The 18030-nt window shown below is 36.8% G+C and overlaps 1 protein-coding gene across 1 annotated transcript; it reads left to right on the forward strand.

Moving 5' to 3' along the window:
* The first annotated feature begins 62 nt into the window (after positions 1 to 62).
* On the forward strand, positions 63 to 17214 carry LOC142985208 (uncharacterized). The gene is made up of 13 exons (XM_076133242.1): positions 63 to 364; positions 1047 to 1206; positions 1818 to 3253; positions 3708 to 3826; positions 4645 to 4778; positions 5657 to 5767; positions 6511 to 6628; positions 7198 to 7336; positions 8077 to 8218; positions 8683 to 8785; positions 9916 to 10038; positions 10604 to 10806; positions 15898 to 17214. Exons 1-13 carry the CDS (start codon positions 204 to 206, stop codon positions 17185 to 17187), a joined length of 4239 nt encoding a protein of 1412 aa, XP_075989357.1. The 5' UTR covers positions 63 to 203; the 3' UTR covers positions 17188 to 17214.
* Positions 17215 to 18030: the final 816 nt, after the last annotated feature.

Consider the following 18030-nt stretch of genomic DNA (forward strand, 5'->3'; position numbering starts at 1 on the left):
TGAATTATGATTGGTTGATTCAGCAACTCAACAACAAAAATACTTCGTAACAGAAAACAAACTTGTCATTTAAACCACAACAAGACTACGATTTTTCAAAATAACGGTCTGATTTTAATCAAACTTTGTAACTACGAATAACTTCGAAATAATATTAAAATAACTTATAATTGTGTAATGTGCAGTGCAAATAAGAATTACAAATGGAAGCCAACGATTTCTTAGTAAAGATTAAAGCAAATGGCACCAGTAAAGATTGGAATGACCTTTCGAAAGTCTACGATGAATATAAAAATGTTTTAGCCAAATTATCTACCAAAGACAGGGGCACTTTTTCGTTAAATGTGTTGTGTTTATTATGCAGGTAATATTATTTCAAATATTACATAAGTTAAGACTTTTTATACAAGTTATTTCTAACTATGACAAAACTTGTTAATTTCTTATGGTTGTATGGTTTAGCATTAAAACTGTTTGAATCTACCACAGCAACTGATATTTTTTGCTTGAAGAGAAGTCAGATTGATGGTAAAATATAATTTTTAATTAGTTTGTTACTTATTAGATTCGGACAACAATTTCGTTTGTATAGATTTCATAATCTAGTCTTGTGCTAAACCAACTTAAAAACTATCTCGGCAGTAAGTTATTCTCCTGTATGACAATATGTATGTATGTGAATGAAGCAAAGGAAATTTGTAATAAACATACCTAGTGGCGTCTGGCTAGTCTCTGCCTATCCCTATGGGACTTACAAACTACCCTTGTTTCATTCACATTCTTCATACAATTGCCATCTGAGACCAGTTACAACTACTACCTACCTGACCTTTTTTAAAATCAAAATCAAATCATTTATCCATTTAGTTCAAATATTGACACTTATGATAGTCGTTACAATTACTGAATCTACCACTAGCTCGGAAAGTGTACAGTCTTATGAGAAGAGCTAGCAACAAACTCACACACACTCTTTTCAATCGCCAAAAGATTTATAATATGGTTGATATAACAATTTTCATGACATTATTGATAATTAATTTCAGGAACCTAGACAAAGTGCCTTCATGGGGCAATACCATAGACCCCAAAGACTTGCTAACCCTTACCATAGACTGTATCAGAGAGACCCGAGGCTTGAACAAGGCTGATCAAGTGAAGACGTTAGCCTGTGTGTATCACATACATAGATATGTTGTAAGAAAGGTAAGGAGAATAATTATTTATTAATTTTATCTTTATTACTAACTAGCTGACCTGACTTCACTTGCGTCACATAAGAGAGAACGGATCATAGTTTTCCCCGTTTTTGTAACATTTTTTACTGGTACTCTGCTCCTATTGGTTGTAGTGTGATGATATATAGCCTATAGCCTTCCTCAATAAATAGGCTATCAAACAGTAAAATAATTCTTCAATTTGCCTCAGTAGTTCCAGAGATTAGCGTTCAAACAAACAAACTCTTCAGCTATTTAATATTAGTATAGATTGAACAAGTTTTCAGAGTTGTGTGTATTAGATATAATTTATTAGAGACTGAATGTTGGGTGCAGTGGTTAATATGGTCACTTCACTGAGATAACTGTAGAGCTGCCTAGGGTGGGTTTGAATCACACCCGGGACAAATATTTGTGTGATGAGCACGAGTATCTGTTCTGAGCTTGTTAATGTAGCTATAATAAGTATGTATTTACACTTGTAAATACTTACTTATATAGATACATTAATACTGCTCAGCTGCTGCTGCATTAGTTTGTAATCAAATGACTGAGTTGTCCAATTATATCTATTTGATATTATTATACATTATGTTACAGAATGCACCGATACCTCCAGAATTGATTCTCAAACTATCATTCATGGCTTTCGAAGTGGACACAAAGTATTTACTAAAGGAATATTGTAAAACATATTGGAATATCCTAGCAGACCGTCTTACTTACATGGAGAAACTAAAAAACAAAGCAATACACAAGTTACTACCAAAACTAACGGAGGACGTACTTAAGACTATTGAAATCTATGACACTGTACAATTTACAACCAACATTTTGGTGTTTTTGTTCAAAAAACTACATTCATTATTCAGTGATGGGTACTCGGAGCAATTGAACGCTTTCTACGGAGATATATTCAAGAAAATATCTTCTAAAAGTGATTTGAATGCGTTCAAAAAGTTGAATGAGAAAGAAATTTTGGATTTGTATGTGAAATTCAGTGATTGTTTGTATGTTGTTGCTGAGAATGCGTCCAAAGTGAGATTTAAGCAATCAGCGTTGAGTACTGGAGTGCGGACAGCTATAAGTCTGCTTGGACATCAATCGGACATGTTTCATTGCCTGCAAACGTTTTATCTCAACTCCTTCTGCGATATTTTCGAAAACAACACAACCTATATGGACACAATTTTCAAGAATCTTACAGCATCCTGCGAAATCACTGAAAAGTTAGGATATAAGAAAACAATGATATCTACTTATGCCTTTCTGAATCAATTTCTGAGACTTTTCATTGAATTTTCAGTTACGAATAACATAACGGACAATTTTTCAGTGGAAATTCAGGAGAATTGTTTGAACTTTATGCTGAAAATACTCAGTATGTTGAAATACAGTCCGCAGTTGCTGAAATGTGAAAATTGTGACGTGAAAACTGGGTTACACGACGCTCTAAGACTGTCTTTCTTGTTAAAACACTTCATAACTGCATCTTTACAACAGAATATCGACATGGCAGGCTTAAAAACACTGTATAACAAAGTAATATTAACGCAATACAATATTTTGAACCAATTACATCAACTGAAATGTTCAAATCACGAAAAATTTTACCGAAAACTACAAACTGATACACATAACACAGCAATTTCGTTGAACCGACATCAAGTATACGAATTTTCGATAAATTTATTCGATATTTACATAAAAAATGAATTGTTTATTCAAGATTTTGACTGTAAAAACGTTTCTCGAGCATTCTACAACAAAAGTATTTGTGAATTGGATTTCAAATTGTATGAAAATGCTTTAAAAGATGCCTTTTTAAGTTTGGTATTCTCGAAAGATTTAAATTCTGATAAGTATATGAGTTTGGTGATGGATATCAAAGCTAAGTATTTGAAAGATGATCAAATTGATCAGGATGAACAAGATGATCAATTGCAGTTGATGTCAGTATTAGACGCGAGCAGAATTGTGATGGAGAAAGAGAATAACGAAAATATGAAAGCGTTTTTGAAGAATGTTAAATTCAGGTATGATATTGATATTTTTTTTAGAAAATCAATAGCCTATTTTCTTTTTAAAAAGTCATCTCCCGCTCTTAGTATTGTTCTCGTGTCGCGGGGACTTTTACAAACATACAAACAACGGAGACAAAGTACAACCAGACCCGAAACAACTATTTATGAATCGCACATTGGCGTGGGAATCGAACCCACGAACTTCCGACGCAATGGTAGCGGCGTGGCGACCTTAAACATTGCGCCACGGGGTATCCATCTTTCACCCAGCTAAGTTTGCATCACAATGTTTTCCTTCATCGTTGTAACAAGTGATAATTATTTCTAATACACACATAACTTGTAAAAATCATTGGTGTGTTGCCTCGGGTTCGAACCTGCGACCACTTGCGTGGGAGGCGCTACTTAAACCACCCGGCTATCACTGCACTACCCATATTAAAATATGTCTCTTATTTATTTTCAGCGGCGTACTGAAACACGAATTCTCTATGTATACAAAATTATGGCCGTCTATAATACCAATAGCAGGAGTTTGTAGATCACTGTTACATATACTGGAAGGAAAAGAAAAATGGATTACAGGTAAAATAGCATTAATATTATTAACCCATTACTGTCCCACTGCTGGGCAAAGGTCTCGTATAGGAATATGAGAAACTAACTGACCCGCGCAACTTCGCTTGCGTCACATAAGAGAGAATCTATACTAATATTATAAAGCTGAAGAGTTTGTTTGTTTGACCAAAAGGAGCGGAGTAGCAACGAGAAATGTTACAAAAACGGGGAAAATTATGACCCACCAGCTGACCCGCGCAACTTCGCTTGCGTCACACAAGAGAGAATGGGTCATAATTTTCCCCGTTTTTGTAACATTTTTTACTGTTACTCTGGTCTTATTGGTCGTAGCGTAATGATAAATAGCCTATAGCCTTCCTCGAGAAATGGGCTATCTAGCACTGAAAGATTTTTTCAAATCGGACCAGTAGTTCCTGAGATTAACGCGTTCAAACGAACAAACTCTTCAGCTTTATAATATTACTAGCTGACACGCGCTACTTCGCTTGCGTCACCTAAGAGAATGGGTCAAAATTTTCCCCGTTTTTATAGCATTTTTCGTTGCTTCTCCGCTCCTAATGATCGTAGCGTGATGTTATATAGCCTATAGCCTTCCTCGATAAATGGGCTATCTAACACTGAAATAATTTTTCAAATCAGACCAGTAGTTCCTGAGATTAGCGCGTTCAAACAAATAAACTCTTCAGCTTTATAATATTAATATAGATATAGATTTAAAAATATATATTAGTGTAGGTAAAATCTTATTTATTGTCTTAGTAAGGATATTCGTAGTCTACTATGTGTCAGTTAATATTTAAAACATATTTTTTGATTATTTTCAGCTGAAGAAAAAGATGTAATTCTACATTCATTGTTGCAAGTTACATGTACTGCGCCTCTTTCAGTAAGGACTATACACAATGATCATTATAAAAATATCGTACTCAAACTTGTACAGATTGTTGAAGATATACCTGTAAGTATAAATAAAATAAATATAACCCATAAATGCACGTTTGGTGCAGTGGTTTAAGCGGTCACCTCGCCGCAACAACCGTAGCGCCGCGTGTGGTGGGTTCGAATCCCACCCGGGACAAATCTTTGTGTGATGAGCACGAGTATTTGTTCTGAGTCTGGATGTTAATTTATCTATATAAGTATGTATTTACAAGTATATAAGTATGTTTATCAATTATTTGGTTTCAGTACAAGCTCTGCTTAGTTTGGAATCAAATGACCGTGTGTGAGTTGTCCAGTGATATTTTTTTTATTTAATGTCCCACTGCTGGGCAAGGGTCTCCTCCCGTAATGAGGGAGGGGTTAGGCCTTGAGTCCACCACGCTAACCAAGTGATAAGACTTTGCATACCTTCAAGAACTGTTCTAAACAGCTCTCAGGCATGCAAGGTTGCATCACGATGTTTTCCTTCACCGTTGTAACAAGTGATCATTATTTCTAATACACACATCACTTGGAAAAGTCATTAGTGTGTTGGGTTCGAACCTGCAACCACTTGCGTGTGAGGTGTCAACTCATACCACTTAGCTATCACAGCTCTCACACATTTATATTTAACTAACTGACCCGCGCAACTTCGCTTGCGTCCAATAAGAGAGAATGGGTGAATTTTTTCCCCGTTTTTGTAACATTAATTACTGGTACTCTGCTCCTATTGGTCGCAGCGTGATGTTATATAGCCTATAGCCTTCCTCGATAAATAGGCTATCTAACACTGAAATATTTTTTTTAATCGGACCATTAGTTCCTAAGATTAGCGCGTTCAAACAAACTCTTCAGCTTTATAATATTAGTATAGATGAAAACTAATATTTCTTTTTTTACACAATTTTTCAGGAGCCAGTCCCTCTAGAAATAAGAATAGCACACACTACACTATTATTCCTGAAATGTGAATATGACTTAGCTGATGCAAGCCTGAAATACGGATGGAAGTCCTCAGACACTGTAAGTATGACCTAGCCTTTCTTCCAACTATGCTGCAGTCAGCTTCCAGTCTCACCGGATGCAGCTGAATACCAGTATTGTACATGCAGCGACTGTCTATCGGACCTCCACAACACAGTTACCTGGGTTATAACACGATACTAAGTAACACTGCGCGTCAGACTTACAAGCTGTTGCAAGTATACAAAATAAATTTATTGGGATTCTTTTAACTCGGGATCATCGTGCTGTAGTCGCCACTATAATAAAATTATATTCTGACGACGTAGTAGAGAGTGCACGTATATTTTTTTCCTATATTAGTTACTAGCTGATCCGCGCAACTTCGCTTGCGTCACATAAGACAGAATGGGTCATAACTTTCCCCGTTTTTGTTGCATTTTTTACTGATACTCTGCTCCTATTGGTCGTAGCGTGATGATATATAGCCTATAGCCTTCCTCTATAAGTAGGCTATCCAATAGTAAAACAATTCTTCAATTCGCACCCGTAGTTCCCGAGATTAGCGCGTTCAAACAAACTCTTCTGTTTTATAATATTAGTATAGATTAATAATTCAGTCTATTTCCAAAGTTCAATAGTTGTATCAAAACAGGTGACCGTCAGCTGCATAAGCCGAGTCACTGATGTTATACATTCTGTATGTTGTATACCTCCGTACCGCGAACCTTGTATACAAGACTCTCTAATTTGTCAAACTATACCGATCAGTTAATTAATAATATGTTTTCTATATATTTCAGAGCACAGACCCGGACCAGGTACAAATAACTCGCACGATGGAGCAAGAACACAATGCATTACAGAGCGCACTACAGGCCGTCGAATTGTGGACCGAGATAGCTATGGATATACACACAAGTTAGTATATAAACTACTAGCTTTTACCCGCGACTTCGTCTGAATTTTCCCATGGGTATGCGTCATTTTCCCGGGGTAAAAACTAGCCTATGTCCTTTCTCGGGTATCAAAATATCTCCATACCAAATTTCATGCAAATTGGCTCAGTAGTTAAGGCGTGATTGAGTAATAGACAGACAGAGTTACTTTCGCATTTATAATATCAGTATGGATTATCTAATACTAACTTTTGCCCGCGACTCAGTACGCGTAAATATTAGGTCGGAGAAAAAGTCTTTTCTCATTATAGTATGTATGAACTTGTAATAAAATCACTTTGGCTCCAAGAATCACAAATGAGTACACGGTTCATTAGGTTTCTTTCAGTGAGCTCGTGAGGTACCCAAATATCGAGCTTTTTTGTGTACAGAAAAGATTTTATTATTACATCTCCGTGCACATAAAAAGTCGGTCCCGGTTGTTGTCAATTAAGATAACAGTCGTTAAGCCACGTCAAAGGCTAGGCTTGAACAACTTTGACACTAGGTTGACCACTAACCATACGATACATTTATTATTAATTTCCTCAGATATGACCAGTGCCCATATACTCCCGGCTCTACAAATGGCAGAGATCTTTGTTCAACAGCTGCTGTATTACGAGAGATTAGCTCACGGGCTGCAATTAGCACATATATGCTGTCATGTGGCGCAATACACGGGACATAAGTAAGTATTTGTCATCTATACTAATATTATAAAATTGTAGAGTTTGTTTGTTTGAACGCGCTAATCTCAGGAACTGATGTTGCGAATTCAAAAATGATTTTACTGTTAGATAAAAGTTTGTTGAGGAAGTCTATAGGCTATATACCATTACGCTACAAACATTAGGAGCAGAGTAACAACGAAAAATGTTACAAAAACGGGGAAAGTTATGACCTTTTTTTTCTCTTATGTGACGCAAGCGAATTGCGCTGATCAGCTAGTAATGTATATAATACGTCTTTGCCTACACGTTCAAAAATCAAAATCAAATCATTTATTCATTTAAGTCAAATATTGACACTTATGATAGTCGTTACAATTACTGAATCTACCAAACCAATCTACTTAATATATATCAAGGGCTATATTATGTCTGTATGTACACTGTGTGTAACTGGCCATTATAACCTTCTATAAAAACCTATTTTGACATTTCATACTTTTTATAACCCATTACTGTCCCAGTGCAGAGCAAGGGTTAGTCCTTGAGTACACCACGCTGACCAAGTGCGGGTTGGGGACTTTGCATGCCCTCAATAAATGTATTAAACTAATTTTAGGCATGCAAGGTTTCCTCACGATGTTTTCCTTCACCGTTGGAACAAGTGATAATTATTTCTAATACACACATAACTTCGAAAAGTCATTGGTGTGTTGCCTCGGTAACACATACTTATACATAATGTTTTATATACTTACAGAGAGACATACATAAGGAACGCCGGTGTCCTAGCGTATCACATCGCTTCCCCCGCAGTCAACAATATCATCACGCTAGCGAGCGAGTATTGGGCAGACATAGACTGTGTTGAAACAGCTGTTATATTTATATGTGATGTCACTGTAAGTATCACTTTTTAACCCACAACTGTCCCACTGCTGGGCAAACGTCTCCTCTCGAGGCATGAGTTAGGCCTTGAGTCCACAACGCTGACCAAGTGCGGGACTTTGCATACCTTCAAGAACTGTTCTAAAGAACTCTCAGGCATGCATTCTAAGTAGAGCTTGTACTGTAAATAACTGATAAACCTACTTATATACTTGTAAATACATACTTATATATCTATATGAACAAGCTCAGAACAGATACTCGTGCTCATCACACAAATATTAGTCCCGGGTGTGATTGGAACCACACGCGGCGCTACGGTTATTGCGGCGAGGTGACCACGTTAACCACACAGACAAACGTGCAGTTGAATCTATATTTTTCAGTTGCTTAAGTTAATATGACATAATATAAATATGCCACAGTTGACAGTATGAAATAAATAAATAATAACTAAAATTATGTTTTTTACTTACAGATACATTACTACAAATGTGGGTCTTTGAGTATAGCAGCTAAATTACTGCAATTAGCTCAGAGTAAGGTTCTAAAGGCGTATGAAACATGCCCGGATATAAATTGTAAGTATTAATTATTATTTTTTGATGAAATCGAATAGAATCATAACTTTTAAACTCTCGCGTTGCATGTATATTAGGTCGGGGTAAAAAGTGTTTTTGCATTATAGTATGTATGAACTTGTAATAAAATCTCTTTGGCTTCAAGAATCACAAATGAGTACACGGTTCATTAGGTTTCTTTCAGTGAGCTCGTGAGGTACCCAAATATCGAACTTTTTTGTGTAGAGAAAAGATTTTATTACAAGTTCATACATACTATAATGCTAAAAGACATTTTACCCGATCTTATATGTAATAGAATACGGGAATTAACGCGAACACGCATTTTACCTTAAAATGCCTAACGTTTCGGCGCAGATTGCACTTGCCGTGGTCTGCCTCGTATAGAAGTTGGTAGTCAAGTAATGTAACAGTTAATTATCTGAACTATAATATAATGTAGTAAGAGTAGTGATAGCCGAGTGGGTAAAATTGCGTCTCTTACACAACTGGTCGAGGGTTCGTACCCGAGGCAACACACCAATGACTTTTCCAAGTGATGTGTGTATTAGAAATAATGATCACTTGTTACAACGGTGAAGGAAAACATCGTGATGCAACCTGCATACCTGAGAGTTCTTTAGAACAGTTCTTGAAGGTATGCAAAGTCCCTAACCCGCACTTGGCCAGCGTGGTGGACTCAAAGCCTAACCCTTTCTTCATTACGGGAGGAGACTTGCCCAGCAGTGGGACAGTAATTTTTTTTTATTAATTTGAATTCTTTTTTATTCGTATTCTATTATCAAGAATAAATGAACTGTATCAACATACTATTTTGTTTGTATGAGACACTCATAGCTATTTGTGCTCACCGGTTGGTAAACGATTTGTGCGTTAATCAACCGTTGGCGCGATCATTCTGTAGATGGGTGACCGCATAGTGGCATTTGATCTGAGCGTCTCCGTGCTTCGGAGGGCACGTAAAAAGTCGGTCCCGGTTGTTGTCAATTAAGATAACAGTCGTTAAGCCATGTGAAAGGCCTTCGAGCTTGAACAACTTTGACACTAGGTTGACCACTAACCATACGATAGATAGATTTTGTCATTTGTCCAGCAGTGAGACAATTAATATTATATTTATTGTTCTACAGTGGACCTAGCAGTGGGCAGACTGATGGAAGCTCAAACGTTACTATGTAAAGACCACACAGGGCCTAGTACCATGTCAGCTGTCAACGGACTACAGAGACATTATATGTCTGTCATCAATAATGGTGAGTTTTAATTATTTACTAGGGTATAGTCCAATTTTTTACCGTTGATCCCATTACAATGGGATTTTAGATCCCATCGATCCTATTTCAATGGGAATGTAGATCCCAACGATCCCATTGATGTGGCCATTTAGATCCCATCGATCCCATTAACATGGGAATTTAGAACCCACCGATCCCATTGACAAGGGTATTTAGATCCCACCGATCCCATTGACAATGGTATTTAGATCCCATCGATCCCATTGTCATGGGATTGTAGATCCCACCGATCCCATGTCCACGGGTATTTATATCGCACCGATCCCATTGACATGACTATTTAGATCCCGTCGATCCTATTGTTATGGGATATATGATCCCATCGATCCCATTTTCGTGGGGATTTAGATCCCAACGATCCCATTTCCTTGGGTATTTAGATCCACCGATCCCATTGGCATACCTACTTAGATCCCATCGATCCTATTGCCATGGGATTTAAGTTCCCACCGATCCCATGACATGGCCCATTCCCATTACATTACATAGATTTCACTACAAATCTATTTTTTCCTTCTTCCAGCTACGACTTGGTCCTCCCGTCGCCTGCACTCTGTGACCAGCAAGTCCCACGGCGGCTCAGCTCGGCTGCAGGCCGCCCGGAGCTGCCGGCGCCTGGCGCTGTACCGCCGGGCTCGAGCCGCGGCGCTCGGCGCACAGCCCGGCCCCGCACTCGCGCGCGCCACACACTGTACTGTCAACACACACCATACTACACATGCACAGGTATATATGTACTATTTTATATATCACGGAATAACTACAGTCAACCTGCGTAACTTTGAATCATTTGGGTAACATTGACAGTGGGAATTCTAAAATAAACCTTTATCATTATTGAAGGAAGGGATGGTGTTTCATGCTCGCTATGCGCAGGACAGTTCGACTTTCCTTGCGCCGGGATTACGGAAGCGGGATGGAGGAAGCTCGGTGACAGAAGGACAACATGGAAGTGCAGTAATTGTAAGACAGGAACTAGTCCGCGCTCTGCCCCGGTAAAGACCACAACAGGTGAAACGGAGGGTGTGCTGTCTGAGTTAAAGCGCTTGTCTAAGCAGATGGAAGCTTTGCCGGCGCTGATAGATAACGTTAAGGCTATTCAAGTCGAACTAGTGGAACTAAAATCCATCCGAACCGAATTCTCAGACATGAAATCATCGATCGAATTCGTTCATCATTCTATGGAGGCATTGGCAAGCAAAGTATCGAGTATCGAAGTAGAAATAGCTTCTTTGAAAAAAACTAAAGACGAAATCTCAAGACTACAAGAACGTTGCAACAAACTTGAGAACCTGTATCGGGAAAGTGACCAGAGATGTCGTATGAACAATATAGAGATTAAAGGAGTACCCTATTCGAATACCGAAAACCTCTTCACAATAATGGATAAAATTGGAAATACCATCAACAACCGCATCCCAAAGGAATACATCAACTATATAGCACGAGTGCCTATGCGAGGTGACAGTCAACACAAAAATATAATATGTTCTGTACAAAATAACTATATGAAAAACAATTTTGTGGCTGCCGCAAAGAAACACAAGGCGCTGAAAGCCAGCGATTTGGGACTCCAAGGTGATAACAGGGTATACATCAACGACCATTTAACGACTGAAAACAAATTATTACTTAACAAAACCAAGTCTTTTGCTAAAGACAGAGGCTTCGAATTCGTATGGGTGACAAGTTGTAAAATATTTATGCGAAAAAACACTACGTCCCCAAAGCACCACGTTAAGATTGAACAAGATTTAAAACGGTTTTTTTTAATGAAATCATCAAGTCAACCCTCTGGCAACCAGCTACGATTTTCCATTCATTATTCAATGTTCAAAGACACAGGTGAGCATTTTTTATACACATTCCTTACTCGCTGGCCTTTTGTTTGCTTATCGCTCGGTGTTGACGACTCCACATCCTCACACCACTGCTACTTTCAACACTATTTACATAAATTTAAGGTTGTGTTTCGCTTATCGAAATGCGTATTATTCACTCTCGAGATAATCACTGGCTTTTTTATTCTCCTTAACTGCCATTACTATTCTAAGCCTAATTCGCTATCACTTAAGGTTTCAATCTCCGTTCTTCTTTTAATCAGCCTACCTTTAATAAAATTATTTCTTTATATTTCTTTGAATGTATCGTACACTATTGCTTTGTTTTTATATTTAATTGCTATTGTTATGAGCTTTTCTTTGATTGTTTGTAATGGCGCCAATTAGTATCTATTATCAGAATGTTCGGGGACTACGGACAAAAACACCTGTTTTCTATAGAAATGTGTGTGGCAATGAATTTGATGTTATATGTTTAACCGAGACATGGCTCGTCGAGAGCATTAGCGTAAGTGAGCTGTTTGATGACAGATATCTTGTGTGGAGGCGTGATCGAGACTACATAAATACTAATCAAGCTATGGGTGGTGGAGTGTTAATTGCCGTAAAACGGGAACTAGTGGCTGAGGCCATGAGCGATTGGTGTTCATCCGCCGAAGACTTATGGGTAACACTTACGTTACAAAGAAAGAAACCGAGAGTTACTTTCAAAATGCACATATGCACTGTATATATCTGTTCTCAAAACCAAGGCAACTCATTAATGGAACAACTAGCTAACTTCTCGAATAGCATATCTAATACTGTTCTTAGGAACCCAGCGGATACAGTTCTAATATTGGGTGATTTTAACCAGCCAAACATAATCTGGGAGCCTTCGGACGATGGTTATCTACGTCCAAACAACATGCAGGGGCATGTACAGACCAGTCTTATAGATAGTATTACAGTCTGCAACTTGCGCCAATACAACCATCACTGCAACATTAATAATAGGATATTGGACCTGGTTCTATCAAACAGCGATGTAACGGTTACTCACTGCACAGATCCTTTGGTGCAAGAGGATCCACACCACAAAGCACTTTGTGTTTCTGCCGATTTCGTTCAGCCGAATAACTTACCTATTTGCCCACGTGTCATATTCATGTATGGTCAGGGTAATTATGGCGCGATTAGTGATGAAATGGATCTTATCGACTGGGATCTGGAATTAAACTGTAGATCGCTTGAAGATGCTGTAACATACTTTTATGATACTCTGAATAAGCTACGGAATCAATTTATACCCACTAAAACCGTCGTGCAACATCGCAAATATCCCCCATGGTATAAAAGTCCGCTATTAAAAATTATCAAAGAAAAATCTAAATTTCATTATAAATACAAAAAATATGGAAATCTTGCAGATTATCAGGCATTCATTACTTTGCGTAAAAGGGCCAAAGAGTTAGAAAAAGACATGTTCAAAAATTACATATCAAAAATTGAATCCGACATAACCAAGGATCCCCGAGCATTTTGGAGATTTGTCAAGTCCAAGAACCACTCAAACTCATATCCATCAACTTTAAAATATGACAGTCTATCAAGTAACAATGGTGAAGATATCTGTAATATGTTCGGGGACTATTTTTATTCAAATTTCAATGAACAAAGAGACAACGGCGGCATGAACCAGGCGTATCACGCTGACGGAACCAGCGGGCTCGCACAAGATACTGTCTCAGATATCAGTTCCGTTGAGATACAACAAGCCCAGGTGTGCAGGCTTCTGAAACTGGTGGATTTAAACAAATCTGCAGGGCCTGATAACATCCCGCCCGTTTTCATTGCAAATTGTGCTGATTGTCTTGCTGTCCCACTCTCTATACTATTTAAAATATCTCTTGACTCAGGTGAAATGCCTACGATTTGGAAGTCGGCGTATATAACGCCAATTCATAAAAAAGGCCCTAAGGAGGTGGTGGAGAATTACAGACCAATATCTAAGCTATGTGTGTTCGCTAAAGTGCTCGAAAAAATTGTATATAAACAACTGTATCCCTCAATTAAATGCAGTTTTAGCGAGCACCAGCATGGATTTCTTAGGGGTCGCTCCACTACAACAAATTTGATTGTGAGCAGTGATTATATATCGGCACATATGTCGCAACGGTCTCAAGTTGACGTTGTTTACACCGACTACAGCAAATGTTTTGACCGTATCGATCATAGAATACTCTTAAGAAAATTGACACAGATAGGAATTCGAGGAAATTTGTTCAGATGGTTTTCGTCGTACATTGTTAATAGAAGCCAAATAGTTGTGCTGAATGGGTACTCATCCAGAGCTTCGTGTGTCCCCTCAGGAGTGCCACAAGGATCTTTGCTTGGTCCACTCCTGTTTAACATTTTCATCAATGACATCGCTACATGTTTTCAGGGATCAAAGATTGTTTTATATGCGGACGATATGAAAATATTACGGCCAGTTAATACTACTGAGGACGCCGTCGGTCTGCAGAACGATCTGAAACGTTTCCAAGCTTACTGTACAACAAATAAGCTGGACCTTAACGTCTCTAAATGTTATGTTTGCTCTTTTACACGTAAACCAAGCGCTATCATCTATCAATATGAGCTATCGGACACTGTAATAACAAGAGTCAATTCCATTAGAGACTTAGGGGTTACTTTCGACTCAAAACTTCTATTCGATGTACACATAGATAACATCATAGATAAATCTTCCAGAGCGCTAGGGTTTATTTTCAGGATTTCCTCTGAGTTCAATAACATCAAAACAATGAAAATTCTCTATTGTGCTTATGTCCGTAGTCACCTCGAATATGCCTCACAAGTTTGGAATCCGAATTACCAAATTTATATTAATCGTTTGGAAAGCATACAAAGAAAATTCCTTAGATACATTCAATATCGATCAAACACATTCTCACCCAATTACTATTCTCGTTGTAAAAAATTTCATATACTTCCATTGCAAGAAAGAAGGAGAATAGCAGATGTTTCTCTCTTAATGAATATTATGAGTGGATATATTGATGTTCCTGAGTTGGTGAGCGCTGTAGGCCTGCGAGTACCTTCTGCATTTCTGAGAAGATCTCATCTTCTACATACACCTGCAGTCAGAACCACTTACAGGCAGAATTCTTATCTAATCAGAGCGAGCCGCACTTACAATGCAGCATGCCAGAGCGTTGACATTGATCTTTTCAATATGAGTAGCAAAAAACTTAAAGAAAAACTGTGTTCGAACTATTTCTTAAATTAAATAATGCGAAATATCTTTTCGTTCTTGTTGCTATTTAATATTGAAGCTTTTTACTTATATAGTATTTATGTACTTTGTGTTTTGTTTATGTTGTAGTCAGTATATATAGTATCAGTGAAAACTTTTAATTGGCCTTAATCCTTTATATTTTATTTACTGTATGTATGTATGCTAGCTGTAAGTTTTCCCAAATTGTAAAATAAATAAATAAATAAATAAATAAATCAATTGTGTTGGTTTCACATGAAAAAATAATCGAATCTTTCAAATTCCCACTGTCAATGTTACCCAAATGATTCAAAGTTACCCAAATTGACCTTAACTAACTGACATATAAATTTATTTATCATTATTATTTAAGAGAACTATGTAATATTATAATTTACACAAGACACCTAGAAATAATTGATTACTAAACAGTAAAAAAACACATTGTGATACAAACATGCCAGACCATGTTGTCTGTGGGTTGGGGACTGTACATGCCCTCAAGAAAAGGTTTCCTTATATACTAACCCTCAGATTTATAAAAATATATGAAGTTTTGAAAAGCTTATGAAGTGTTTTGTTTCTTTCACTCCTTAACGAAATGAAAGAGAGAAAACATATTATAGTAGTTATTTAACGAAAATAGGTTTAAAGTGTGTTTATGAATAAGAGGGTAACTGTTTTGTAAATAACAAATGTTTCATCATATTTCAGGTAACCATCGACAACCGTCTGAAATACATGTTAGGTGTGCCTAGTGACAGAGCGACATCTCTTTCAGAAGCTAAAGTGATTCAGTTTGCTCCCAAACAAGACCTTGAAATAATGTTAGAATATCAGCCCTTTGAATCCCTCAGTCCTACAAGGAAATACGTGCCTGTCCCGGGATTCGAACCTGCGGAGTTCTTGAAACATGAAAACTGCGATTGTTACGCTTGTGATAATATATACTGTACTATAATGTGCTACATAATAGGAGGTCTTGAAGCGTCTACATTTTTCCGGTCAAATGAATTTGAAATAGCTAGCAATTATTTTGAAGGTGTGTTGAAAACGTTCTCATGTTTTGATAGGAAATTAAAATATGTGTTGAATAAATACAAAGATATGAATTTCGAGAAATATGTAGTAGATTTCGTTAAGCAATTTTATGAAAATGATTTTACGAAAATCAAGTTAGAGGTTTATATGGAGGCGACGTATTTCGAGTTGAAAAATGCCAATTTTGATAAAGCTGATGATTATTTAGTAAGTGTTCATGAAATCGCACAAGATTTGTCTGAAAGTGACGGCTACTTGAGTAATGAAGTAATGAATTTGATGATAGCGTCTGCGAAAGTAAGAAATATTGTCAAAAAACAACATTTAGACTTAGAAATTGAGTTTGAAAATCTCAAATTATCTCCTAAAGTTGAAATTCCTAAGACTCCTATATCAAAACCAAAATTACCAACAGTTTCAACGAAAAAAATAACTGTTAAAGATGAGGAAATACCTAAGAAACGTAAAGTTATCAAACTAAATTTAGACGAAGGGAGCTCGGACGAAACGAAAGTTGAAAAACCGAAAAATCGTAAACACGAATTCAAAATACCGGTACCGGTTACTTGTAAACCGGTTTTAGAGAGTATAACGCCTAGAGTTGTGAGAAAACCGGAGATTTTAGTCACAGATTCAACTGAGACCCCAAAAATGGACAATAAATTGAAAGAAAGCGAGTTTTTCACGCCGCAGTCGACGCCTGAACAATTTTTCACACCAATGACTTCTATAAAAACGTACTCTAAAACGAATTTACGTAAAGGTATAGTTAAAAACTTGGAACAGGAGTTTTCAACGCCTAGTAAAGGGACTAGTGTTGTAACAAAGTCCCAGTTGGAAGTCCCGGGGAAGTCGGGACGTAAGGATAAGTCCCGGACTCTGCGACGCGCTGTAAGTCCCGGCGCATTAGCGGAGAGCACCTCACGGCCGCGGCGAGGAAGACACAATAAACTAGATGATTGATTCTGTAATACATTGTTTTTATTCAAATACTGTGTTTTATTTTCAATTACTATAACTATTACTGTGATTGACTATGACTAAGATTTAAACTGTGATTGACTAAGACGGTGACGGACACTGTAATTGGGTAATAATTGACTGACAATTATTGATGGTCATAGCTATGACTAAAACAATGACTGACTTAGTAATGTTAATTTAGTTTAACTTATTTGCTTATTTAGTAACTTGTTAAGAAACTTTAGTAACTTGTTAACTTATTTTAGTAACTTTATAAGAAACTTTAGTAACATGAAAACTTATTTTAGTAACTTGTTAAGAAACTTTAGTAACTTGTCAACTTATTTTAGTAACTTGTCTACTTATTTTAGTAACTTGTCAACTTATTTTAGTAACTTGTCAACTTATTTTAGTAACTTGTCAACTTATTTTAGTAACTTGTCAACTTATTTTAGTAACTTGTCAACTTATTTTAGTAACTTGTCAACTTATTTTAGTAACTTGTCAACTTATTTTAGTAACGTGTCAACTTATTTTAGTAACTTGTCAACTTATTTTAGTAACTTGTCTACTTATTTTAGTAACTTGTCAACTTATTTTAGTAACGTGTCAACTTATTTTAGTAACGTGTCAACTTATTTTAGTAACTTGTCTACTTATTTTAGTAACTTGTCTACTTATTTTAGTAACTTGTCAACTTATTTTAGTAACTTGTCAACTTATTTTAGTAACTTGTCAACTTATTTTAGTAACTTGTTAAGAAACTTTAGTAACTTGTTAACTTATTTTAGTAAATTTTCAACTCATTTTAGTAACTTGTCAATTTATTTTAGTAACTTATTA

Source organism: Anticarsia gemmatalis, chromosome 29 (assembly GCF_050436995.1).
Source record: "Anticarsia gemmatalis isolate Benzon Research Colony breed Stoneville strain chromosome 29, ilAntGemm2 primary, whole genome shotgun sequence".
In the NCBI taxonomy this organism is placed as follows: Eukaryota; Metazoa; Arthropoda; class Insecta; order Lepidoptera; family Erebidae; genus Anticarsia; species Anticarsia gemmatalis.

What these genes read in the sequence shown, in the direction of transcription:
- LOC142985208 (XM_076133242.1), top strand. Translation starts at nt 204, where the DNA reads ATGGAAGCCAACGATTTCTTAGTAAAGATTAAAGCAAATGGCACCAGT. An exon ending in GTGTTGTGTTTATTATGCAG is followed by an intron (nt 365 to 1,046) that starts GTAATATTATTT and finishes AATTAATTTCAG; the next exon opens with GAACCTAGACAAAGTGCCTT. An exon ending in AAAAGAAAAATGGATTACAG is followed by an intron (nt 3,827 to 4,644) that starts GTAAAATAGCAT and finishes GATTATTTTCAG; the next exon opens with CTGAAGAAAAAGATGTAATT.